Raw genomic sequence first — 27,595 nt, forward strand, 5'->3', positions numbered from 1 at the left:
AGCGAGCGAGAGCGCGCAGAGCAGTGAGAGGCTCATCTGCGCTACAGATCCATTCAGGAGTTTAATACAGGAGTTTTAATTAAAGGGGTTAATACAGGAATGCTACAGAAGAGCTCCGAACGCATCGAATTCGTGTACCGAAGTCTTTTCCTGGTTTCATTCTCATTTGCAGAACCAGCAGGATGGACTGTGAGTTTTTCTGCTATTTTCTTTGAGTTAAATGTCAGACTGCTGTATTCAGCGCTTTTTCTCCCATAGAGATATTGGAACATGCTGAATGTAAAACAGTAGACATAAACATGTCTCAGTCAGCATTTACAGAAGCCTAATGGAGCAAGAAAGTGTCAGTGTCAGTCATGAGCACCTCTAAAATTATAGAATGTTTTCTAAAACGTTAAAGTAATTGTACCAGCTTTCTCAGTTTTCAGGTCTTCAGAGATTCAGTCAAGAGTTCACTTGACTACACTTTTCTTTCAATATACAAATTTGAATTACTTTTGCAAAGATATGTAGCTGTTCTCAAGTACAACCAAGGTCATAATTTCTGACATTCTCCCAGTGTCCTATTCAGACACCAGTGTTGATGATGGTTAATCTAGAAAACAGACAAATTAAATTAAGTCTGAGAAACTATTTCTCCAATGTGATGATGACCTTCTGAAAACCTACTGAGCTGGTTTGCTTGTCACAAAGCCTCTTAGTTTGACTGTAGATCAGATTTGTGTGACAACAAGCAATAGAAGCATTGAACAATCTGGTTCCAGATCAGCTGTACTTGTGTTAAGTTTTATGAGGGCAGTGGTCTGGATAATATTTTTGGGAATTGAAATCTAAAGGAGCTGACTGAGACATTTTTGTTCCTGTGCTAGAGAAAAGAAACCTTTACCCTTCGTTGCACTTTCTAGTGATATGTCTATTCTACTAGTGAAGGGTTAAAGATTTACCCCTACAATAGCCTTGCGAAATGTAATGTGTCATGGAAAATAACTGGTTTATGGCAGGGCATATTCCAGCGTTCAGACTATTGGCAAACCAAACATGAACTAATTGAATTTTTAAAGATTTTTTTTTCTTTGCTTAATCTAAGTTCCTCCAGTGGCAACAGGAGTAAAATTGCCGAATTCAGCGCAAGAAGAGGAGATTGAAACTAACTGTCATTCTATTGTGTCAGGGATTCAGCAGGTTTGATTACAGGCTAAGAAAACAATATGGCATAGTATATTAGATTTCAAGACATTTGTTCTATTTTTCATTTAGGAATCGAGACACGTAGCTGGCATATTTGTTTAAACTTGTTGCCACATATTTAACCTTGAAAGTACTGAAGAGGCATTTCCTTGCAACAATGAACTGCATATGTGCCTGGTCATATGCCTCTATGGCTTGGATGCATTTAAACCATCCCTCGGGGAAAGTCGTGCAGGAGCTTTTCTTGGGACTACTCCAACATTCCTGGATTTTTCCTCCAGCCAGTGCCTGTGGTCCAGTGCCAGAGCCCTGACCAGAACACACTTTCTCTGGCACATCTTGAGACCAGGCCTTCTTCCCTTTCAGTGTAATACTGCCTTCATTCCTCCTTACCTCTGCTTGTTCCCACCCTTCCTTGCATCACAATGACTCCACCTTAAGAACTCCACCTTAGGATGGAGAACAGACTTGGATTATTGGTTAGGAAGGATGAAAAACAAGATTTAAATGATTGAAACAATATTGCATTTCTCTGACTGCACGTCTAAACTATGGCCTAAAAAGAACATTTCACAATACTTGTCAATAGTTATTCGTTGTACTGTGTTTTTTCTTTGAAAGAAGGTACTAAACTAACGTAACTTTTTAAGGTGCCAAATGGACCAATGCCACAGCACAGTAGTTCGTAACTGGTCCACAGGGCACTGAAGGTGGTTTATAATTTTGCTGTACCCCAGCTCCCAGTATGTAAAGATGGAGCACATCTATTTATTATGTATGGGCCCTTTTTCAGTTTATCAGATACAAGTGATTCTTGGCCCATTAGAGTAGCTCTGTTTTGTAAGTCACAAATGAGCTTGAACCGTCTCAGTCCAGAATCTACAAATGAGGGGATGGCTGTTACAGAACAGATCAGAGGAAGGGAGCTCTCTCAGGTTGAGAAGCTTGCAGGATATATTGTTAGCTAGAAAAATTTAGTGTATATTAAAATTAAGATGGCATTGCATTTATATTCCATATTTAAATAAACTGTTCCAAACTGTGCCAGAGTGTTCCTTTTGCACTTGAGGTGGAATGGACGATGCAAATAATGGGCCAGTTCATGTTAAAGTTGAAATGATTCCCCTTAATAACTAATTTTTAGTCAGATATATGAAGCTGATGTTCATGTTTGTGTGAGATGGAATAAAAAAAAATCCCTAGTTAAATGCTGGACCATTTAAGGTGGAATGGAAGTTTGATTTAAAGACAAAACTTAAATATCTCTTATTTTGGAATGTAAAGAAAATATTAATTCTGAAGAAAACTTTCTTATAAATTTGATCATTGGCGCAATTAATATGGATAAGGAAATTTAAAAAATGCTTTATTTTAAGCCCTAATCTCACATGGAGCTCTAAGCTCTGTCGTCCTCCTCAGATTCCACCTCATGGAGGCTTGTAGGAAAAAAGATCTCAAGTGCTTTGTTTAAACACATGCTTTTCTGACAGACTTGTGCTATCACACAGCCACTGAGCCCAAGGTTGTACTTTATTGTGTCCTTAACAGAGGAATAAGGAAACAGAGCAGGGATTGGCATGGTGTGCAGCAAGAGTGTGGAGCCACTGGCTCACACCCTTCAAAGATGGTGAATAAGCACATCAAATCAGCTCAACTCAACACAAAGCCCCAGTTACAAACACAACATGCCAAAATAACCCCAAACCAACCCCAAAACAATCCAGCACAGTAAAAGAGGTGAACAGATGCAAATATTGTGGCTTCTCTGAGCTTGATACATTCCCAGGCATCCCCTCTACCTCCAACACACACACACAGACACACACACACACACACATGCACACATTCAAGAATAAGTTGCCATGGGGTGTGCTGTACACCCTGAGACTTGGCTGTGAACTTTAAAATTGGCTGCCCCCAACAGGAACCACATAGAGGGGAACATACCCTGGCCCCAAAACCATCCCATAGTGTTCTGGGCTTGTGAAATCATAGCTGAGCATCACTCAAGCCCCTGGTGCTTTTTATCCTGCTGGTGTTAGTGTCGTCTTGTTATAATTCTTATTACTTTTATAAACAGCCTGAATGTGGGCAGGCATCTTGTAAGTAGCTTTACCAACAATGACACTGTACAGCGTTGCCCTATGTATAAATTATCTTACTGTACTGTCCTAAATGTTTAGATGTTGCATTTTAATCCATATCATAGTTTAAATAAAAATATGTGCAAAGATTCTAAGCTACTAAATCATTGAAAGACATATTTTTTTCATAAGGTAGAGTTGCCTGACTATGGTATGGTCTAGTCAACCTCCCTTTCGGTCAACATCCTATTTCAAAGAACATAATTAAATGGCAATACATAAATATATCGCACAGAGCACTGTCTGTGTCAAGTTTAGAAAAATGCAACCACACTTGGGACTGCTTGCAGCTCACCACTGACCTGAATTTGTGTTACACTTGAACCAAAAATTTGGCACAAATTGATTTAATGTGTGTCTGTACTCAGTAGTACAGACATGATTTGGCCGGTACCATTAAAAGTACAGGCATAGAGAGCAAGGGAGCTGAGCAGGGATTGGCAAAGTGTACAGCAAGAGTAAGGGAGACTTAGCTACTAGCTCACACCCCTCGAATATAGTGAATAGGCCTACACACATCTCTGGCCACACACCAGTCACTCATTCACACAGGTACACCAACACATCATCATCTCAATCTTTGTAACCCACAGAGGCATGCCTGTCAAACAGTAATAAATGTTTGGAAGATTACTTGTTCTATTGGCTGATTGTAATTATGGAGCCACAAAGGAGCAGAGAAGTATCTCTCGTGTATTTAATTGTCACAACACAAATATGAATTAATGATCTATTATTAATAAAAAATTTGCATTGTGTTTCAGCTTGTGTGCTGACTGCACTGTCTAACGTGCACAGAAACAGCCTGTGTGCCCCATTTGACTTATCTTAAAAAAACCAAATAGAAATAACATCTCAATAAAACCACGGCCTATTTTAGGGTTTCCATACAGACATTCGTGGATATTACACAAACAATATGTGGCCTGTGTATTTTAGCATGTGCAAACTCACTTGTACATAGAACATCAATATCCCTTCTGAATGGATCCCTTCTCCAATGAATCTCACGTAAGCCTTTCATGATGGGAAAATCTAGACCAAGGTCAACTACATTGACATGCCAGCACTGGTACGTGTTTTTTGATCTTCATTTTCAGTCAGATGTTAGGTGACAGGCAAGTGTCAAATTTTCTTTAATTTTAAAAGTTGTAAAAAAGCAATCATTAGGACTTACAATGATTAGATTAGCCTTTTTTTAATTAATTGTATGACCTTTATCTTATTGGTATAGTTAGCTCTCCTGGTAGTATTGGAATGCGTTGAGTATTAGTCCAAGAAACTAAATGGACAATCCTACTATTCTGTGCCTGTTTTATTTGCTACCTGTGTCGGACAAAGGTGCAGTTAGCCTTGGAAAATGACAGAGTGATCTTTATATCTCACCTACAGATCCAACCCCGAGTTCCATAACAGATCCACTGTAGCAATATATTTAGAGTTATGGAAAGTGATTTAAGTAATTACAAGAAAATACATGTGTGGACAAGCTGTCCACAACTTGATCTGCACAAGGGTTCAATCAGGTTTTGGGTTCAGGCCACACAAAATGCTTCAGCGACAGCATTTAGCATCCTCGCTGAATTCCTTGAGTCGGCTGTTTTTATTTTTCTTTTTTTTTTTTGCCCCCCTCTTCATTCTCTTGGGCTTTTGGTGGTGTGGAATAAATATTTCCCTATTTTCGCAACAACAGCTGCTCTGACTTCCTGCTAAACCCATTGCAAAAGATTTTGAATAAATGTAATCCATCACTCTAAAGAATTTGCAATTCTGAACTAAGCAAGGTAATGGAGGTTTCATATCTAGATATCATATGGACTTAAGCTATTACAGAGCTTCATCTTCTCTTGGCTTTCATGTGTAGTATTAATTTCCACCCTGTTAGCACCCAAATAATTACATGACAGAAGGGTCCATCGAATTTGTCATGTATATTCTGCTGTCTGATTTTATCTTAAGTGCTCAAGTTCAGTGACCCCTGTGGAAAACATACAAATACATTAAAACTTCAAAACATTTAGTAAGCTGCAGATAATAGGTCCTCTTGGGGAATTCAAAATGTACTCATTGTTTCACACTGAATTTGGCTTGTTATTTTGAGCCACTCAAAAGTACTGAATATAATGCTATAATGCTAAATAAATAATGACTCTTATCTAATATAAATGTACAAAATATTTATTACAGATGCAATGATATTAGATACAGATTGATATAGATAATATCTGATTTAAAGAAATATCTAAACAATTTAAAGAATATTGAGGCAAAGCTTTGAAGCCACACTTTCACGCACAAACATGCAAATTAGCCAAAAGGAAGTGATTCAGCACTCTTCCTTTCACATTTGTCACCAGCAGTAATTGTCCAAGTCCACCCCTATTAGACAGGAAGTCTGCAGAGAGAATATAATAGACTGTGAGTTTTATCTCTAAAATAGGCATATACATTAATTAATTATTTAATTTGATCATTCACTTTCAGTAACCAAGTAAGTAAGGGCAACATTAATTTGCCTTGTAACTTACACACTCACACACTCTTTAAACCATGTGAATCAAATTTTCAACCACCAGGTTACACGAGCTAATCTGTAACTGCTTAGACGGAACTGGTTAATATATGAGAGTCATAAAAGAGAGAGACATCTGTCAAAGCAAATAAATGGATGCGAAACAAATTCTGAGTATCGCACCATAAAATAATGAATGATCAGGGATGGCTTATCTCTTCCTGTTTATGGACAAATGTGGCTTAAGAACAGACAGACTTTGGGCTGTTGTTAATTGCAATTGGCTGAAAATGGCTACACTGAGATAGAGTTAAATTAAACTCCTAAAATTCATCATCTTGCTGAAACAACAGATAGATTGTCCCTCCCCTTCCAGTCCTATGTCTCATAAATTTCCCTTTTTCCCCCATAAAAATCTTTCCATTTCCTGTGACAAAATTTGGTCCCCAGCACCACTCAGATTCCTCCCTATTCTTCCTTCCAGTCTTTCAGTCCTGCCTCTGATCTGGTCTTCCAGCTCAAATAGAAACTGCCCAGAACTCCATCACAGCTTCATGCCTCTTTGTACGATCAAGCAATCTCAGGCCCAGCGCTGGAGATACTCTTATGAAAGAGTGGTACAGTGGTACATCAGAAATGGAGCAATCTCAGAATGTTTAGTTTAATTCTGTGTTTTCTAACTTAGGCAGCCCACATAACAACAGAGTGGGATGTCTAATTTCAGTTTTTGTATTGATAGACGATCAATACAAATCCACATATTAATATGTAAATGCAAATAGAAATAGGGTGGCACAGTGGTGTAGCAGGTAGTGTCGCAGTCACACAGGGACCTGGGGGTTGTGGGTTCGAGTCCCGCTCCGGGTGACTGTCTGTGAGGAGTTGGTGTGTTCTCCCTGTGTCTGTATGGGTTTCTTCCGGGTGCTCCGGTTTCCTCCCACAGTCCAAAAACACACGTTGGTGGGTGTATTGGTGACTCAAAGGTGTCTGTAGGTGTGAGTGAATGTGCGAGTGTGTGTGTGTTGCCCTGTGAAGGATTGGCACCCCCTCCAGGGTGTATTCCTGCCTTGCGCCCAGTGATTACGGGTAGACTCTGGACCCACCCTGACCCTGAACTGGATAAGCGGTTACAGATAATGAATGAATGAATTAGGAATAGATTTGTTTCATAATATATCCAAGTCTACATGGTACATTAAAAACACTGATGCTAGTCATTAAGTGTCTCTCTCTAATGCTTGTTTACCTTTGTTTCTTAGTGTTTATCTTCCAGGCAGAAACATGCCCATCCTTAAGAACCTCCCAGCTCGGCTGAAGGGTGGCAGGGTGAACGTGGATTTAGAAAGCACTTGCGGTGAGCTGATTCTCCGAAAAATGAGCCTTAACCACAACCCATTTGGGCAGAATTGCGCGGATGAAGAATGGCCCAGGGACACCGGGGGCTCACTGCTGGATGGGAGAGCCCCCCGGGACCGCAACCCATTTGAGGACGAGGAGGATGAAAACGAAGCCAATGAGGAGAGGCGTGGTGGCTCCGGAAAAGGGGGCTCCATCAAAGGGACACTTGACCGCATTCGAGGCGTGTCTCCACTCAAGACCCTAGGCAAATTGGGCAAGGGTCTGCGCATGTCAGGGAGGAGTAAAGGCAGTGCCACACCTTCTCCACAAGGTTCCATTGGTATGCCCTCACCCATGGAGAGAAAGAAGAAAGGCCGACGGAGTTCAGAGGGAAGCCTTTTAAGGTACAAACATGTGGATCAGAGCTGCATTATATGAAGATAACACTGGTATTCCAATTGTTTTTATGTACACACACTGTAATTGTGGTAGGCCTTGCAGTGTGTTAAACCCATTATTATTAGTTTCACATATCTTAAGAATGGCCAGCGTTTTCACCCCAAATATATAAATAATTAACTTTATTTATATGGAAATACATCTAATTTTTTCCATAATGTGACATAATTCTAAGTGAAACTCAGGAATCTCGGCTTGATTACATAATGGAGCTGAAAGGGGAAGAGAAATATAATTTCATAAGTTAATATATTGCTGGCATTTTGTCATGTAAACAGATGTCATTAACAAGGGTGCATTGCAACACTAATGTGCATTGAGGCAATGCATTATGAAGATGTATAGTGCAATCTAATTTAATTTGATTACTTGAATATCCGTCGGTTACAACTAATCCAAATCAGCAATGTACCCACGTCATATGCTACACGTCTCCCACATCCCTCTAATCTCATTAGTAAGCTGTGCAACATCATGAATGAAGTCATCAGTTTGGTTTGTTCCTTTGCATTTTTAAGGAAGATCACAAAAAAATGTGTTGTCTTTTAAGTGATTTTAGTTTATTACTCTTCTGTTGTGATGTCTTTGTCTCTGATCGGTTTCCTTCTACGTGCAGGATGGCCGGCAGATGCAGAGAAAACAACCGTAAAGAGAGCTTGCCAAATGGAGACTTGTGCTCAGAGAGTGATGCTGACTCAACCAGTCGCAGACTTTCCTTTCTCAAGATTGTAGGCAGAGGCAAACAGAAGAGGGAGTCTATGGTGGACCGCTCAGCATCACCTGGGCCTGAGGAAGAAGCAGAAGAGGAAGTTCCAGAGGTCAAACCCAGGGAGCCTCTCTCAGGTAAGACTGGACATACACTATTTTGACTTTTGAAATCCTGAAGGTTTTAAAAAACCAACACAGGGTTTCCTCCGGGTGCTCCGGTTTCCTCCCACGGTCCAAAAACACACGTTGGTAGGTGGATTGGCGACTCAAAAGTGTCCATATTTGTGAGTGTGTGAGTGGGTGTCTCCCTGTTAAGGACTGGTACCCTCTCCAGAGTGTGTTGCCGCCTTGCATCCAGTGATTCCAGGTAGGCTCTGGCCCCTCTGCAACCCTGAACTGGAGAAGTGGTTACAGACAACAAATGAATGAATGAGTTAATTGGGTTAAACATGTTTGTGTATGCACACACGAGAAGCAAAAATATGCAGTGCTGATGAATGTGTAATTTAAAAACTTAAATCGTTAGTAAGAACTGGATAAATATTTCACTAGATACTGACAAACTGTCTGAATTCCATGTATACAGTATACAGCATATATTGTCTAAATTTCTTTTACACAACATACATTACGATTTACAAAGTGCTATTGTAAATGGCTCGTAAATGTCTTGGCTGTGGTTCAGCTGGACCTGCATGCCCATCATGCATAGCAGGCAGGCATTTTTGCATGTTAGCTTGCTCAGGTCAGATTACAGACTGTCAGAAGACTTGTTAGGGCAAGATCAGAAATTTTACAGACCATTTCCTAAAACCTTTTTCTGATAAATAAATAATGGGTATTTCAGTAACATGTAGACCAAGGATACAGATGGCCACAGATACAAATAAAACATTTACAACCGACAAGTCATATTTAAATATCACTCAATAAATTGTATCTCTTAAGTATAGCTACTTGTTTTATCTGTTGAAAGGGCTGTTTGAATAGCATGTGACACAATGACATGGGTGCCATGCATTCCAACTCTTAATCCAAGCATTTTCCATCTTGCCCTAAAACTCCAATCACTTGTATTTTGTAAGTGAGCAAAGAGGTTAAGGCCATATCACCTTACCATCACTTGGCCTTATCTCTGAAGCATGATATGGGCTGTCAAATCTGAAAGCTTTAAAGTATCATACTTTACTTACAGGTACAGTAGGATCAAAGTGAGGCAAATAAAAAAAGAAAAATAATTTAAATGGGAGCAATTTATTTATCTCACTGTGTCATGTTTGGCCATGTCTCTGCTTCTATGAGTGGGGGTGGAGTGGGTGACAAGCTGCTTCTCTACATGGCCCAGCTGACACAGCACAAAAAGCCCTTCTATTTGTATGTTTAACCACATTATGTTGACGAGAAACTTTCTGGTGACCTCCCCATTACGGTCATGCTGGTTTAAAAACTCTTATGTTCAAGAGTTTTCTGTAACTCTCAACTTTTTGCACAACAGACAGCTTGACCCTTTAGCTTTTCACACGCTTTTGATTGTTTCACATACTTTCATTTATATTTTCATGTGGTTAGCCATTTATATGCTGTCTTAACTACATTGATCATTTTATAGGTTTACTTTTACATATTTTCAGCAGGAATATTGGATGAGCAGGTATCCATATAGTTTTGGTCACATAGTTTATACAGCTATTGGTTGACTTTTTAAATGGCTTCTTGACAGAGTGCCCAATACAGGGAAATAATGCTTGTTTTGTAGACATAAGTTGTGTGTCAAAGGAAAACATTGTTCTGTTCTCAGGTGGCTGCAGATTCATTGGTGACGTTGGGGGAGCAATTTTCATACCATTGTGGGTGTTTTAATGTGTTTTATTAATAGTGTATATTTTACTCTGGTTTTGTAATCAGCACAGGAGTAAAATTTTCTTTTGAAGTTTTCCTGTTTGAAACATTTTCTCTGTATACAATTATATACTCTGAATAGACTTAAAGATGCCTATGGTTTCAATGTCACCCATCAAAATAAAATATAGTGTTAAATGTTGTTGGTATGTGGAATAGGATCTGGTTAGATTTGGTGAAATCCAGTTGATAAGGAGGCCATTTATCGAGGTGGTTGCACCGCAGAGAAGTAAATGATTTCCAGACTTCACTGAATTACAACACATATCCTTCAACCATAAAACTATAACTGTGCTTTGAGCCACACAGCATTGGACTCTATGGGAACAGGGTCAAAGCCTGACCTTGATCACCAGCACATTCATATATGTGCAATAGAACGAACTAGCGACTACACCAACTGCCAGTGTCACCTACCTCATCTAAGTGTTCACACATGTTTAATCTAATAACTTCTTTCTTCGCAAAGCCAACGATTGGTGAGTGTAATAAGGTCCAAGGAGCCCCGTAGTGTAAGGTGGGGCAGATTTTCCAAATGACCTGCTTTAGACTAGTTATGTTGACACTGTACATGTTCACATTAATTAAGACTGGGAGCAAGACCAGCATGTCCTCATACATTGGGTTCATGTCATCAGGCTGCACCCAGCCCGGCGGTCTCCAGTGACACAAGTGGCTGAGGAGGGGCAGCAGTTTTTCTAATAGCAATTCCATGTTCATATGAATCTCCACTGTATGATTTTATGTACCAAAAGCAGTCAATATTCACATATTGACATAGCCAGTTTCCAACTCTTCCTTTACGACTTGAAATTGAAAAAAAAAAAAGAAATTGTTTTTGTTACTGTTACTTGTTCTTCTAAACTGCAGAAAACGTGTTAGTCAAGAAATGTGAGGAATAAATTTCCCATATTTAAAATGTCCCATGATATGAGCCCTTTATTACTCCAGTGTGTTTTATTTGTTTGGTTGGTTGTTAGTTTTGTCTGTGGTAATCATCTGTGTGTTACAGATAGAGATCAGATGAAAATAATAGGATTATTTCTTTGCCATTTCAATGCTATTGGGACGGGTTTAGTCTTGCCTAGGGACACTGGACACCACAGCCAAGTAAATTTGACCATGCTGTGACTATGGGGGCTTTGAGGATTTCTGGGGGGAGCGCAGAAAAAACAACAAGCACTTCTCTGCTCCCTTTTGAAGAAAAATATTTATCTACCCCCACACACATTTCGTATGAAAGGGGATATTGGGACATATAAAAGAATAAGAAGGGTGTCAAATTTCTGTTTTGTAAAGCCCCTTTGAGACCTTCTGTACTTCACCTCAGCAGGGAGTTAAGCAGAGATACTGCAGAGCATTGATTTGAAGGTGAATATTTTGTGCCACAAGGGGTTAATAGGGAAAAAGCCCATGTCCTGGTCCAGAGTGTAAGTGGATCTTATACAACTCCTGCCCAGGAACTCTGGCTAATCTCTGTACTGATAGAATGGCAGCTGACAGTGATGTTGGATCGTGCAGGTGCTTAAGCTATGTTAGAGGATATCTTGCTTAGTCATTACTTCACTGTGGAGTTGGTTGGTGTACCCCACCCCTGCAATGCTAACGCCAAAAACATTGAATGTTTCCCACAGTTTAATGGACTCACAAAAGTGATATGATTTGTGCATAATTTTCACATGAATAACCCTAAGAAGTAATAAAAACTGAAAGATGTTGTTTCTGTGCAGTACTTTGCAAACTCAGGGACCACTTTCCATTTATATCCTTTCCAATCAAAATGGTAATTAGGTACTAATTATTTATTTTGCAACATCAGGAAAATGTAAAAGCATATGTAATAAACATTAATAGCTGCCAAAGCATCTAAATGTTTTATTCCATTTTCATTTTTAGTGTCCACTCCTTGCAACTTTTGCCCTTTCCAGGCTTTTAAGGAGATTTAATTTCAGTTTTTCAAAGAAACCTGAATGTGTATGATTCCACAGCTTCAGAATACAGTCTGATGCCTGTCTTTCTAGATCCATTGGTTTGAGCTATGTTCTCACAGTGGGATCACCTGTTGATTTTTTCACATCTAAAGCAATATTGGAGTTTTGCTGTTTATATACTGGTGAAAAGTTTGGCCAGGTTTTGCATAGCTGTTAGTGGTCCATTTAATTTATGGTTTTTAATATTTTTTTTACTTTGTTTTCAGAGACTTTTTCCATTTTCCATTGACATTCTTTTTCCAAATGAAAATGGACATTAAATAAAGGAAGCATGGCTTTACTTATTACTGTAATACCATTAACATTATATTGATGCAGAAATATTGTACATTTTTAATCACATATATAACATATTTAACGCATCATTGTTTTTTTTAATGTATTGAATATGATGTGGCTGAAGTATGTTTTACATTATGGATTTAGTTAAGGAAGGGTGGTATACCTATACATAAATGGAGCACAGAGTTCACAGGGCAACTGCGTTTGGAAACAAAGCTCCAGTGTTCCACTCCTATGTGTAACTCAGCTTCCCTCTCCATTCTTGGCAGTCATCCCCAGTTTAATGACTATGGGATAAGCCATAAGAACTTTGCACAGCTCTCAACATCTGGCAATTAAGATTCAATGTGGCTTCAAGGGCATACTTTACAGGTTTCTGCTTAGTGGCGATCAGATCAGGATCAAGCAGTCAGGGAGAGAATCAATTTCAAATTGGTGTCCATTCCAAACCTTTCCCACATCTTCAGCAACGTTCTGTCTTTGGGTGGGGAGGACTTGAGCCAGAGGAAGTGCCTCTTAGATTTTGACACAAGAACAGTGAGGACGGTCATTTTCCCAAGTCCTCTGTGATAGCAGCGACCGGTATTATATATTTAGATGTCCTTCCGATGGGCTGGCACCATGGCTCCAGCCATTTCAATGTGACACAAAGGCGAAGGAGAGGACCAGTGTGATCTGGCATACCAGCACACATTTCTCCATGAATTTGACAGGGTGAGTATTAGCTGAACTCTCACATACACTCTGCTGGAAAAGAGGTTGTATGCGGAGCACTGTTTGTGTGAGCGAAAAAATCTACAGAATTTCTCCTTTGCTCACCTCATCTGTTATGCACCTTCACATAAAAACACAAGACTCATACGTTCATGAACAAGAATATGACACCAGGAACACACCAATCTGGAATAGATTTAGCTGAAAATGACTTGATTAGTCTGACAGAGAGAGCAAAACAAGCTGTGTTTTCAAACACCTCTTACCTCCTGTCTCAGTCACATGTAAGACAACACCTAACATTATTGCAATGGACATAGAGTTGGTTGCATATATTCATTCATTATCTGTAACTGCTTATCCAGTTCAGGGTCGCGGTGGGTCCAGAGACTACCTGGAATCATTGGGCGCAAGGCGGGAATACACCCTGGAGGGGGCGCCAGTCCCTCACAGGGCAACACAGACACACATTCACTCACACACACTTTTAAGTCGCCAATCCACCTACCAACGTGTGTTTTTGGACTGTGGGAGGAAACCGGAGCACCCGGAGGAAACCCATGCGGACACAGGGAGAACACACCAACTCCTCACAGACAGTCACCCGGAGCGGGAATCGAACCCACAACCTCCAGGTCCCTGGAGCTGTGTGACTGCGACACTACCTGATGCGCCAATTCATTGTTTTATATCTTTTCAATCTTCATTCATTTTTGTCTAGTGTAGACATTCACAGGTGAACATTGACATGATACATTTTACATTGTTAATTTCCAATTATATATCTATACATTTATTCTATTTCCTACGTCTCTTGCCTTCTTTAACAAGTATGAGGCAAATAAATATTTACATTGGGATATGGAAGAGTGCCAAAAAACCCTGTAATTTTTTATCAAACAAATATTAATACAACATGTGATTCCAAATGTTTGAATAGCAGTGTTTGTCATGGTCCCCTTAGAAAACTCGTCACCCAAGCCCTGCTGCCCTCCTAAAGGGATTTTTTAGTTCTTACTTATTTAGAAACAAGAAAGGAAGTGACATCGTTTCCATGCTCCCCAAGGTACAGTGGGAATGCTATATAATCAACCATCCCTGTGTGTTTCTGAACAAAGACATTACATAAGAGTTACAGCAGGAGTTTTTGGAATCTTGTGCATTATGTTAAGCGTACCACAGGTCAGATATAATCACACAACACATAACCATGTGATAAGTCATAAGCTCTCTAGCTTGCCTGATAACCTGCATCTCGCCTGGGATTAGGAGAGCATGAAGAACATTTTGCGATGAGGCCAAGCATAATGACCACTTGTCTAACACAAGTTAGACAATATACTTAGGAAGATGTTCTATTGAAAAACACTGGCTCCAGGGATTCTTGTAGCCATCAGTTTGACAGGTCTCACCTAAACCGCATAGCATCCTTCTCTTTATGGCTATGGGGTTGCCTGACTGCAGTGTCTTTTATCTTTTTCACTTCACACATTGTTCAGGAATGGTTTGAGGAACCTAAAATAGATATAAAGATGTTACACTGTCCTTTAAATTCCTCAGACCTCAGTTCCATGAAGCATATGCCAGATATGCTAAAGGTAGTCTGTTCCAGGGCTGCTGAATCTCACAACTAACTTCAAGAATCCACTGCTTGTAGTCAAATACCAAAGGGCACATTCAGGACTCATGAAGAGTTCAAGATGATGTAGTGGGTCAGATTTGTTTGGGTGCCATATGTTCAAACCAGCTGTGTATACTGTGTGAAAATGTAATAACGAGTGGATTTTAAACTTAAAAAGCTTTATTAGAACAGCAGCAACATTTTTCTTTGATTTATAAAAAGGTCTAGGAGGAGCTGAAAGTTTTCCTCATTAATCATATTAATGTCATGGCTGTACCATGTTACAATTTGAATTTAATATGTCCTGCAGGGATTTAGGGAGAGGTGCTTTTTTTTGGCAAAAATAGACATAGCTACTTCTTATTTTTATTTGCAAATACACTGGTAAAACATTTAACTGGGTCAAGTTCTGTCATCACCAATCAGAACAAATTGCTTGTTATAGGAAATTTGCTCATCCCATATGAGAAGTCACGCGTGATGTAATGGGTGTGAGCACTGATCTCAGTCAGAACTGGACTACTACAACAATAATTTTAAGTCCTTGTTTAACCACGTCAGAAGCACTGGTGGGATCACTGGGATTCATGGCCTTTTGAGAACATATGGGTTCTGCTTAACAAACTGAAACATCCTGTGTCGTGTAGAACTAAGTAGAAGTATTAATTTTGTTAAGTTAGAAGAAAATACCAAAATGTTGCTGCCATCTTGACTGGCTGAGGTGTTTGTTCCCTCTAGTTGATTTTTAATAAAACTGAGTGTGTCATGCTACACCTACATGATGTATCTTCTTGGATGCTATTAGATGCATGCTTCATTAAAAAAGTCTTTGACCTTCTTCCATGTAAGAATAATCAGAAATGATTTTTCTGGTATTGTATGATCCCTGATGAGAGCTGACAAAATGCAGTACTAAGAAGTGTATGAAAGCAACAGTCCTCCTAGTCCAACTAGATATCATATTTTGATTACACAACCTGTGTTACAACCTATAAACTACTAATTTTTGACAAAAAAAATTAGGGCGCAAGGCAGGAACAACCCTGGATGGGGCAGCAGTCCTTCACAGGGCGACAAACACTCACAAATTCACTCACACCTTCACACCTACGGATATTTTTGAGTACCCAATCCACCAATATGTGTTTTTGAGCCATGGAAGGAAACCCATGCAGACACGGGGAGAACACACTCAGGTCCTCACAGACAGTCACCAGAGCAGGGCTCAAATCCACAACCACAACCACAATGGAGCTGTGTGACTGCAACACTACCTGCTGGCCACAGTGCCACCTCATCATCTAATTAACAAGTTAAAATGAAATTCCTCAATTACTGCTTTAAAGAAACCTTTCTGTCACAAATGATTTCAGAATAAATATTTTGATATATTCATAATCACCCAGGCCATTATTGATCATTTGATATCACCTGTTCTATATAGTTAAAGCTTCTTTTGCTTTTCTTGACTTTTCAGTGTTGGAGATCCTGCAGCTGGTTACCAAACGAGACTTGTTCCTTGCGGACACCCACATCCTGGAGCTGGAACAGGAGTGTATGGAGGTGTCCTCTTCTCCAGCAGGAGGAAACCCCCCCGAGGATCTGACCAGCCCCAGCAAAGACAGCAGCCGGCGCAAGGCCAAGGATGTAGAGCTGTTGTACGAGGCCCTACAGAAAGAGCTTTGGGATGTGGTTAGGGAATCCCTGCGCTCCCCCACTGCAGGACCCAACCTGGGGCTGGTGGTGCAGGTCCTGCAGCAGGAGGAGCAGGCCGACAAGGATTGGGCAATGAACAAGGGGGCTCTCCAAGGAGGGTCCCGACCCAGGGAACTGAAGAAGCGCTGGAAGGAGGCAGTGGCAGAGATTGCTGATGGGAACCTGCCCCAGCATGCGGATATACAGGCCGGTGAGTTGGCAGCTTACCTGGACAAATTGAGGAGCCACATGGTGGAGGACCTAGGGGCAGCCCGGAGGAACGTGGCGTCTGTGTACCCCGAGGATTTTGATGCCTTCCAGGTGTATGTACAGAGCTACCACCAGGCTGTAACCCGCCGTCTTCAGGCCATCACAAAAGGAGAACTGCAAATTACTGACATCTACTCCCTTCTAGACTGGCTCTACAACATCTACAACAGGTGAAGCCACATTTGTTACTGCTTTAATTATAATAAGTCAATCTTTTAAAGGACTGCTTTGGCACATTTTGGCAAAAAAAACTTTATTTACAAAGTGTATTTCATCAGCTTTGGCGTTTTGAGGCTAACGTGACTAACTAGTAGCTCAATTTGCAGTTAGCATTGTGCATGTCTAAATCATCCCATACCATTTTAGGTTTTTGAGTCATTTTAAACTGATTTATGCTAATGTGGTTTAGGATTTTTTTTATAAATGAAATATATGGAAGAGGGTACGTGAAACTTAAAATAGTAGCAGCAGCAGCAGTTGCAGTTTGGCTTATGTTCATTTTTTTTTTACAGTTTATCATAGTGTCAGAAAACATATCAAAAAAGTCTGAGATCACTTAACAGTCTAGCAACTTAGCAAAATGAGGCCAGTTTCTGAAGATGTAGAAACACAATTTGTATGATGCTATTTGATGAACTGTAACTTTAAGCTTTCACTGCTTCTTAGCCTTAAGACTATGAGACAGAACTTCAGACACTGAATGTGAATTGGCTTATTGTCCTCGCGTGGTAAGCAGGAAACTGTAAATTATTTGGTTGTCATGATGATTAAGTTATCCCAGTAAACAAGGAACGTCCCTGGACGTTCAAAATAGGTCTAAAAGTAGTCTGTCCGTCAAGGACATATTTTAAACGTCAATGGACGTCCAAATTCCATCTTAATAAGTTAGTTAAATGATGACCAATCGATAACGTCAGTGGACGTCCAAAATGCGTTTTATGCAAGTAATTTATTTCGGGGCCAATTAATAACGTCAATGGACGTCCAAAATTCGTCTAATAGTCGTCTTTTCAATGTCTGGGTTTGGACGTCTTTTCAACTTTCATTTTCAACCTTAAGAGAACGTTGATTAGACGGCAGTCATTACGTTATTTCAACGTTGAATCAACGGCTAAATGTTTACTGGGATAGGTTGTAGACCATTTTCTGTCTATATTTCAACCTCATGTTGCAGTGGCAATTTTAGTAAATATGGCTATTGATAACCTCTCGTTGATAAAATTCTTAAAGTACACTCCCACGCCTATCCCGTCATAATTTAATGTTTCCTTGCATCTGAGGTCCAGACACACTGTTTGAGTGAGTCTTCCTGTTGTTGCTGCAGGGATGTCCTTGGAACAGTGAGCATAACATCACCCATCAACCGCTCTCAGCTCGGACCGCTGCTGCCCACAGAAACAGTGGAGAAGCTGGAGTTGGACTGCCTCAACTCAGTCAGGGTAAGGGCCCAAATCCCCAAACTTTGTCTCCTCAACTCCCTGGTGTGGCATTCCTCATTGCAGTTGGCGGAAAAGGGTGCACCTACAGCAATTCCTGTCCTGTCCAAAAGAGGACTGGTCGCTGCGACCCATACAGCCAATTAGACTGTGCCATTTCAATGTCAAAGCATGGTTTTCCTGTCTGGGTTGAGCACCACACAATAGGAGACGGCCTGAAAAAAGGCTTCTTTCCCCTTAGCTCATTATGCAACTTGAATGTCAGTTCATGCAGGTAAGAGACCCTATGTCCACAGTTCCATAAGGTAGACAAAATAATCCATAGGCATCCTAGAAAAAGAGGATTTAGTGAGGTTAACTTCCTGTATATTTAGTCATTGTGTTCCTTGATGATATTTTGACATCCAATATATTTTCCTAAAGTCTGAGAAAAATCTTTCTTTTTAACTTAGACATAAATTAGATTTGAAATTAATCTGCATATTAACTGCTGTAGCAATTAGATGCATACAAAGCAGGTGTGTGATTTCCCTCTCTGCTCAGGACATCTTCACTCCGTTATATATTTACACAGAAATTAGCTGCTTGTTGCTATATTCATTTTTTTAAAACATATATATGCTAGCACCTTGATCCAAATAATGGTATTAATATTTATCTTTACACACATCTTATCTTTAAGCACAAATATACGCATCCTGTTTGCTCCTTTTTAGCTTTTTTCTAACTAAACATCAACTTATTTATTAAATTTGTAACTTTGCATATGACCAGTGATTTTTAATATGTTATTGATTTTATCTGTCATTTTGCTACAGGGGAAAGTAACCACTGAACTGTCTCAGGTGTTGGATGAGGAAGAGAAAAGATGGATGGAGACGCTTCATATTGAGGAATATCAGCTCCCACTCGCCCGCACAGTTATTCAGGTTAGTATTGCAAACTCACTGAATGTTCTGGAACACCACATTGATCAAAATACTCTTCTTTTTCCAGAAATTCTATAAAAATATTAAAACATACACATTTGGGAGAGTACAAAACTGTTGAAATATTGACTAAAGTATGCCTTGACTTTTGAAGACAAACTTAAGTGTGGGGACATTTTTTTAATTAAAAAAAGAACATATATCTTGCTGAAACCAACATAAATTAAAACTTCCCATTGTGACCTTGTTGCTCTTTGCTACCATCTAGTGGTCATACAGGGTTAATGCAGACTCAATTTTCTAAGAATTATCTACCGCCACCTTTCCTGGCATAATTTGGACTGGTATTTGTGATTCAGAACTAATCATCCAACATCAGTACATGATCATACTAATGATCATATGGCTTAATGCAGTTAAAAGATTGAAATCAAAATCACAGAATCTCGTGTAAACTGATATTTGACCCCTGAAGTAGTACAAATCCAAATCCAAAAATATCACACACACATATACAGTGATTATAATCTGTATATGCTCAACGAGTCTTTGATCTCTCTCTTGTTACAGAGGCTGCAGGAGGATCTTGAAAGATCTGCGGCAGTTAACCGGAATCTGGGCTCACGGGTGGCTCAGTGCAGCCTTAACGGCCTTGCAGATTTCCTGTACAGGTAAATTGTTTCTTGGTAATATACAGTTACCATCCATTTTAAATAAAACACCTACACTGCACTTCATTAACAGCTTTCGGGGGTTTGCATAATTTTTTTTTAGAAGAGTTGTTCTCTTGACTGAGTTATTTTTTTGTATGAGGAATGTACAACCTTCAGTTTTGGCATACTATAGATCTTTACTGAAACCATTCTCCATTACCTTATTTGACGTTATGTCTTTTGCTTTAAAGTTTTCAAAGGAAAGTAGAAATGTTCCATGAAGAGCTTGTGAGTGTGTTTGGGGAACATGAAGATGGTTATATTGCCAAGACAATAGCTTTGGCCAATTGTTGTCCACCATTCAGGTAAGATTCTGCATTTCTCATATGAATTTCATTGTTTATTTATTTCTGCTCAGGTCTGGATATTTCAAAATGTGTTTGCAATTTGAACAGGGGGTTTGTGGAAAGGTGTGTACAGTGTGACCCTGCTGTCAGTGAAGACTCTGTTCGAAGAGCCAACACTGCACTGGATAGAATTGTAAACCTCAGTGTGAGAGTGCTGAATGACAGACTGTTTGAGCACATCAGGGTGAGTCTACCAGATGCAAACAGCACACACACGTAACATAGATGTGTTTTCCTCAGACAAAGACACTATATATACACTTAGCCGTGACATGCACACAGACACGCACCCACACACACACACGCACGCACACACACACACACGCACAAAAGCATATGCTGCAATAACAGATACCATTTTTATTGCCATTAAAGGAATATTTTTGCACAAATATAGTTATGTTACTATCTACACACTCTCACACACACATTCATTATGTACTTATACCCTTATTATGTACTGAGCCCCTGTCTAAGACATAAAGAATTTCTTATCAGTATTTCCTTCATGGTTTGTTCTCAGGGATGTTGGCTCACGCTCAGTCCAGGGACAAGGCACAAAAATAGCTTGTTGTGACAAACACATTTGAACAAGATGTTTTTGGCTAAATGCCATACATTACATTCAGTCAAGCTGGGCATTGCCAGGCCTCATGGGCTACGGTGTTTTTTGAGTATCCTCTTTGTCTAAGAATGGGTTTTCCTAAGGGTTGTTGTTTTTTTTTTTTTGACAGGAAGTCCATTTCAATCTCAGGAATTCTAGATATGAAAACTCACCCATCCTGAAAGTGAACAGAAAGTTTTGCTTGGTTATTTTACCAACACTGATACACATTTTCTCTCTTAACTGTTGCAGCCTTTCTTTGACAAACTGGTTAAGAGGAAATGGCTGAGTAACACAGAAGCCTTTGAGCAGATTGTGTCCCACATCAAGGAGCACTTCAAGAAGTTCCGGAGGATGGACAGTCCACCGTACCAGGTGCATAAACACCTCCAACACTTGAATTTAGTGAAGAAAATCACCTAAGCTGAAATATAGTAATACCTTTGCCACAACATATTCATCTTACATTAGAACTATTCTGATGATTTAGGAAAAATGAATCACATCAGTGATTTTCCCTTGTCAGCGAGGTGATGGGAAATTTGAAATGAATGGAAGTGAATAGCCACCAGCAGGCATCATGCAAACTGTTTGATTTAATCATCACACAAATTTAAAACTCTATCGGCATGTTAGGTGATCTCAGACAGATTTATGCCTTCTGTACTATGCAAAATACTCCTCTGATATCTGTAATAATGTCACAATAGCAGCAGCCATATTTGGAGTTTGAAATTGATCTTCATTTTTTTATACTTTTATACATATCTATATCATAAAATGTCAAAAAAAAACACTAAGCCTTTTTAAATGATCAAACTGCAGCAAGCAAAAGTTTGCAGCGAGTTTGCTCAATTTTAACAGATGACTATCAACTTGTATTACTGTCTGCATTAGTTCTGCAGCTCCAGTAACTAAATAAGAAAATATAAAGAAGAAAACTCCTGACACAAAACATTCCTTAGTTGTTCTACTAGGTTAGTTTTAAGGAGGCAGTATTGTATTGCTTATTGTGACAAATATTTATAAACCTCTTTGGTGTACTTTGTCATTGATTGCAGGTCTTGGTTGGAGACACCCATCGGCGGGTGATGACTGAATATGTTCGTGCCATTATGAGGGGCAGAATCATCTGTACATCACTCAAGATGAGGAAGAAGATGGCAGGCCGCCTCCGTGATGATGGCAACAACCTCAAAGCACTCTTCAAAGACTTAGTGAGTCTGTTTTTTTTTTTATGTGACTGCTGCAGGATATAGAGGCAGTGCCCACAAGCCAGGAGGACCTCCTATAATATCAGTAAAATTTTGGGACAGGTTTATAGACAAAGTATACCTCACTGTAAAGGTGTGATCAGTAAATGACAAAAGTCATTAGTATCTACAATTAGTGTTAATCTCATAACTCTTTGTGATTAAAAATATTGGCACTGGAATTGAAAACAAATAAATTGAAAATTGAAATTTGAATTAGTATTGAAAATAGTTTGTATATGTTTGTTTAAAAAAAAAATTGAAGTTCTTGAAGACGGAGTCTAAACGTTTCAATAATAGTACACCTCAGAGAATTCAAAATCTGTGGAGAATGAACGCTGTCAACGATGCATAGCCAAAAACAACTCCACTTAAAGGTCATCTCCCCTACCCTTCACTCTCCCCTCTTCTCTTGTGTTGCTCCCGCTCTTTGCTCCAGTTAAAACATCCATTTGTCACCTCTGTGGACAACAGGATGAGTTTGTTTACAGAGGAGCGTCCTGCCTTGGGACTTTGAAACCATGGCCGACCTCTAAGGTCAAGCGGGGAGCCAGGAAAAGAAACCTTTATGTAGTGGGTATAGATTTTATACCTTTATACCTTATTGTATATTTGGGGTAATGTGTTTTTCCAAACTATGAGTAAACAGACTGTTCTGATCAGGTTTTACATTCAGAGTTGTTTTGAGTGGACAGTAGAACATTTAGAAACATTGGTTGTACATTCTGGTCCTGTAAATCCTTAACTGGCAACCTCGTTCAGAAATGTCAACTAATTTTTAAGTAGCTGTAAATGAATAAAACAGAGTTGCATCCATAAAGATGACCTAAGCTGTAGGAAAAGCCATATAAAGATGATGACGTTTAACTGGAGGCAGATGACATATCAAGCAATTACTGTAAAAGATTTACAGTATATTTTTCTTTTTGCCATAAAATTTAAATATTAAATCATCAGCTATTTCTATAGCTGTCTTGCATGTAGCATTTGAACTTACGCTATAAGAAATTCTTAGGAGACAAAAACAGCATTAATAATATGTCAAGTGATGTTGAATGGTGGTTTAATCTGTGAAACACTACTATAATCACTCCAACATTTACAATCTCATATGTTACAGCCAAGCTCAAAACCTTTCCCCCAGTATTTTCACACACCATATCATTTTTGATCAAGTGAACATATTTGTTTATATTTTACTGATCTTTGTGTTTACGTAAGAATTATTATATAATGAAAAACAATATGCTTAAACTACTTCATTAAAATGTGTGCAAATTATTTTGAATCAATATATTTGTAATGTAAAATAATTTACTCACGTAGACGTGATTCAGGAATATTTTCATTGTAGTGAGAACTAATTTTATCCATGTTTGTAGCTTATTTAAAAAAAAGATATAGATAATATTCCACAGTGTATTGTCTTGCAAATGTGCAGTATTAAGTATAGAGGGTGTGTCCTCTACTGGTGGCAGTGATGTTATTCTTGTTCTTGTTTGTTTTCTTATTTTCCTATTTCTTTTGAACTTCAGGAGTCCTCTGCCTCATGGCTAGACAGTGCCATTCCGCACATATCAGAAATCATCCTTCTAGAAGACACACCCTCCATCCAAATGGAAGTTGGCGTCCTAGTTCGGGAATTCCCTGATGTACGGTAAGTTTCCAAAGTAGGCCTGCCACAGTAGCCTACATAACTTGTGACCCCTGGTTTGGTGGAGGTCAGTAAGCAGGGATCTCAGGTCATTTGGCAAGAACACGTTTACCTCCATCCATTCAGCCTGACGATGAAACAGGGGCTTGTGAAAGCAAACAAGGCCTCAGTAGCTTCCTGATTTTTATGAGACTCTGGTTATCCCAGATTCACATGAAAGCTTAGGAGTTGTTCATCTTCGAACCATGACAAAGACAAAGCAAAAATACAGGCATCCTGCCTGGGCTCAACATACTGACTACAGCTTAAACTAGAGAGAGCACTATATGCTTATTAGTCCCATAGGACTGCAGAAAACTGAGGAAGTAGTCTTTTGTGGAATGCAAGCTAAATAAAGCAGGAAACCTCCAAAGCTTTAACTATTATGGAGTGCAAACTTTCCATTTCACACATGTTAACTGTCAGCAAGTAGAGCTGCAGGGTATTCGCTGACATAGTAAAGTAGTTTCCACTGAGTTAAAGCAATTTTTGTAGTTTTTTAGTATTCATATAATACATGGAGTCAATCTATTGGAATGTAATACAGTAAAAGGGAGCAACAGGATGATGTAGATTCTGTAGCTTCAGCATAATTATGCAATTCATTAATTAGTTAATACCTAACTGAGCTATAGAATTAATTGTTTTCAACCCTGGTAAAGACACATCATTTACGCATTATAAAATTTTACATGTTCTATTATCATAAAAATATATAAATAACAGTGACACAGACAATAGTAAACTGCAATTTCACAGACACAAGAGTTGCCGATAAAACCAAAGTCATGTCTCTAGTGCTGGAATGACTGTTGTAATTCAACTAAACTCCCCTTTATAACCAATCATGACACTCACCTGTTTCCATTTAACCTGTGGAATGTTCCAAACAGGTGTTTTTTTTAGCATTCCTCAAATTTCCCAGTTTTTGTTGCCCCTGTCAGGGGCCTCAAATCGTGTTGCAGGCCTCAAATTAAAAATGAAATAAAAAATAAACAATAAAATTTATCTGTTTGAACATTAAATATCTTGTCTTTGTAGTGTATTCGATTGAATATACATTGAAAAGGATTTGCATGTTATTATTCTGTTTTAATTTGTGTTTTACACAACGTCCCAATTTCATTGGAATTGGGGTTGTAGTAAAGTTGCAGTGAGGCTAATAAACATGATGCCCATTGGTTTCTTACTAAAGGAAGAAACATGTATCTGCTATCCTGAATATCCGGGGGATGACCAGGCAGACAGAGAGGCAGGAGATCCTCAACATTGTGAAGGACATCGAGAACAGCGACAGTCTCTCACGGCTGTCAAGAGATCACACTCTATTTGCTGATGTGCCCGTGACGTCTGAAGTGCACTGCCTCAACATGGGCCTGAGCCGTATAGCCCTCACTATGTCCTCTGCCTTCTCCAGCCTCAGGAGAAACCGCAGGAGGACTCCAACCAGGGAGAACCACGATGACATGCTGTAATGGAGCAGTGATTTTACACATTGAGAATACTGGCTTAATGATGAACTTTAAGGACTGAGAAGAATCAAGGTGTATCATTGTCAGAACCATACAAAAATACTTTTTGCTGATTGATGCAGTTGATGTCTTAACATTGAAAAAAAGCATCATGTTAATTCTGAACGTGGAGAACATCCATTAAGTTTTAATTTCTGTTAGCATATATTTTTATTATAGGGATCAAAAAAGTAGTAAGACCTATTATAAAGAACTACTGGAATAAGCCATCATTTGGTTTAGAATGAAAAAAAAAACCCAAAAAAATAACTGGAAGCATCCAAATGACTGAGACCATCTCTTATGTTGGCCTCCATTCTTATACTGGTGGGACTGAATTTATGTTTGTTTTTAATTGTAAAGGGTGATTTAATACTTGATTGAAGGTACTATGCAATGATCAATGATCTTTTTTTCTCATATTTAAATGAATAATTTCATGCTGCAGGCATCGTTTAAAAGGAAAATGTCCTATGGGATTCATGACACTCTTCAAATCTAGAAAAGTCAAGGGTGACTATTTATGTGCTAGATGCTAGGTAAATTTTATTTATTGCACCAATATTTTCCATATCAATTAGCAGTGCAGCAGCAATGTTTCAACACACTTCATTCCACTGAAATATCTGTTCATATGAACACATGCTTGTAATGCCTTTTATGTTAATGGACCAAAATCTTATGGAACAAGATAGCACTTTTTTTGTCATAAAAGTCTTGTACTCATAATTTCTTTCATTTCATGATGCCTGTGGAAGCTGTGTTTAACACAATACTGTACTGCCTCAGTCAGCCTATCTGTGGTTTCTGATTGGTCTGTATATGTTGGTGGGAGAATGACGTTTTAAAAAGACATCAAAGATTTATTTGCTTTAGGGTACTCTGTATATGTAAAGATTTAAGAGAAGCTTTTACTTCAGAATTGACATTAAATCTGCTTTGGACATAGAAAACCCTCTATGCTATTCTTAAATTCTTAAATCATATAAAAATAAATAAATAAATAAGGATGCTAAAATAACTGTCTTGTTTTTTTTTCTTTGCATCACACTTATGCATATCCCTAAATTAATATTTATATCTTTGAGAAAGTCCACAAGGCTGTGTTTGATTGAATCTAGTTATCAGGGCAGGTGGGGGTGGCAGGGTGGATTATATTCAGAAGTGTGTTTGTGTTATAATTCTAAACTCATCAGACACCTCCACTCACCCTTTATGTTCTTTATGTTCTGTTACAAAAACAACAAGTGACCCACATATTACTGTCAGCTCCATAGGTTTTTATCTGAGGTGATCTAGTTAACTGATTAACAGTGTCGGTTAATGAGTTACACTTCAGTCATCTGATGAAAGTGTAATGTAGATAATGTTTCAATTTAGCAAAACTTTCCCCAACTGCAGTTTCATCTGATAAAACACTGAGTATTGATCCGGAGATATTTGTCTTCCAATTAACAGCTTCTGTGTTGAGTTTGTTAGGTTGTTAGGTCTCCAGTGCTCTAACAGCTCCAGTGACAGCATGATGATGATGAAGTTTTGGAGTTTACTACAGACAACAACACATTGTCTTGAACCTAGGACAAACATAAATAGAATCACTGTAAGAAAACACTTAAGAAAGAGCTGAGCGTCTTCCAGACAGGAGCCACACTGTTCATCTGGAACTGTGGAAGATGTCATCATTCCATTCCATTGTGATTTCATATGGACTCTATAACCCACCACAGTGACAACATTTCTGACAGTGTAGGAATGCAACCTCTTAAAAATATATACTGATGTTATAATTTTAGACTCAAGTCAAACAAAATTCATTAAGGTACAATAAAACAACCTGAGTAATTCAGGACTGGCGCCCCCTCCAGGGTGTATTCCTGCCTTGCACCCAATGATTCCAGGTAGGCTCTGGACCCAGCGCGACCCTAAATTGGATAAGTGGTTACAGATAATGAATGAATGAAAACTGTAAACCCAATTGCTACACGACAATGACATCTCTAGTTGCTGGACTCAGAAAGTATTTAAAGGAAATTATTCAGGCATCAGATGCCTGCCTCTGGACTGGCAGACAGGGGGATCGGAGGGTGTGTTCCAACTATAGGAGAATCACACTCCTCAGCCTCCAAGGTAAGGTTTATGATGGGGTACCGGAGAAGAGAGTCTGAGTGATCCAGTCTGAACCTTAGATCCAGGAGGAACAATGTGGATTCCGCCCCGGTTGTGGAACACAGGACCAGCTCTTTACCCTCGCTAGGATCCTGGAGGGTGCATGGGAGTTTGCATGTGTT

General features: G+C 39.1%; 1 protein-coding gene across 2 annotated transcripts in view; it reads left to right on the forward strand.

The window, feature by feature from the left end:
• exoc3l2b (exocyst complex component 3-like 2b) overlaps positions 1–26,312 on the forward strand; it is a 31,671-nt gene extending 5,359 nt beyond the window's left edge. The window contains exons 1-13 of one of the 2 annotated variants that reach the window (XM_066680216.1): positions 54–189; positions 7,104–7,586; positions 8,258–8,484; positions 16,334–16,991; positions 18,146–18,260; positions 19,076–19,186; positions 19,757–19,857; positions 20,091–20,204; positions 20,295–20,430; positions 21,103–21,225; positions 21,912–22,067; positions 23,639–23,760; positions 24,992–26,312. In XM_066680216.1, coding sequence (XP_066536313.1) covers positions 7,126–7,586; positions 8,258–8,484; positions 16,334–16,991; positions 18,146–18,260; positions 19,076–19,186; positions 19,757–19,857; positions 20,091–20,204; positions 20,295–20,430; positions 21,103–21,225; positions 21,912–22,067; positions 23,639–23,760; positions 24,992–25,271 — 2,604 coding nt within the window. In that variant the 5' untranslated portion in view covers positions 54–189; positions 7,104–7,125 and the 3' untranslated portion in view covers positions 25,272–26,312. Of the gene's footprint in view, positions 1–53; positions 190–7,103; positions 7,587–8,257; positions 8,485–16,333; positions 16,992–18,145; positions 18,261–19,075; positions 19,187–19,756; positions 19,858–20,090; positions 20,205–20,294; positions 20,431–21,102; positions 21,226–21,911; positions 22,068–23,638; positions 23,761–24,991 lie in introns of those variants that run through there. The other variant, XM_066680222.1, reaches the window with a different exon arrangement.
• The last annotated feature ends 1,283 nt before the right edge of the window (positions 26,313–27,595 follow it).

Source organism: Hoplias malabaricus, chromosome 1 (assembly GCF_029633855.1).
Source record: "Hoplias malabaricus isolate fHopMal1 chromosome 1, fHopMal1.hap1, whole genome shotgun sequence".
NCBI lineage: Eukaryota > Metazoa > Chordata > Actinopteri > Characiformes > Erythrinidae > Hoplias > Hoplias malabaricus.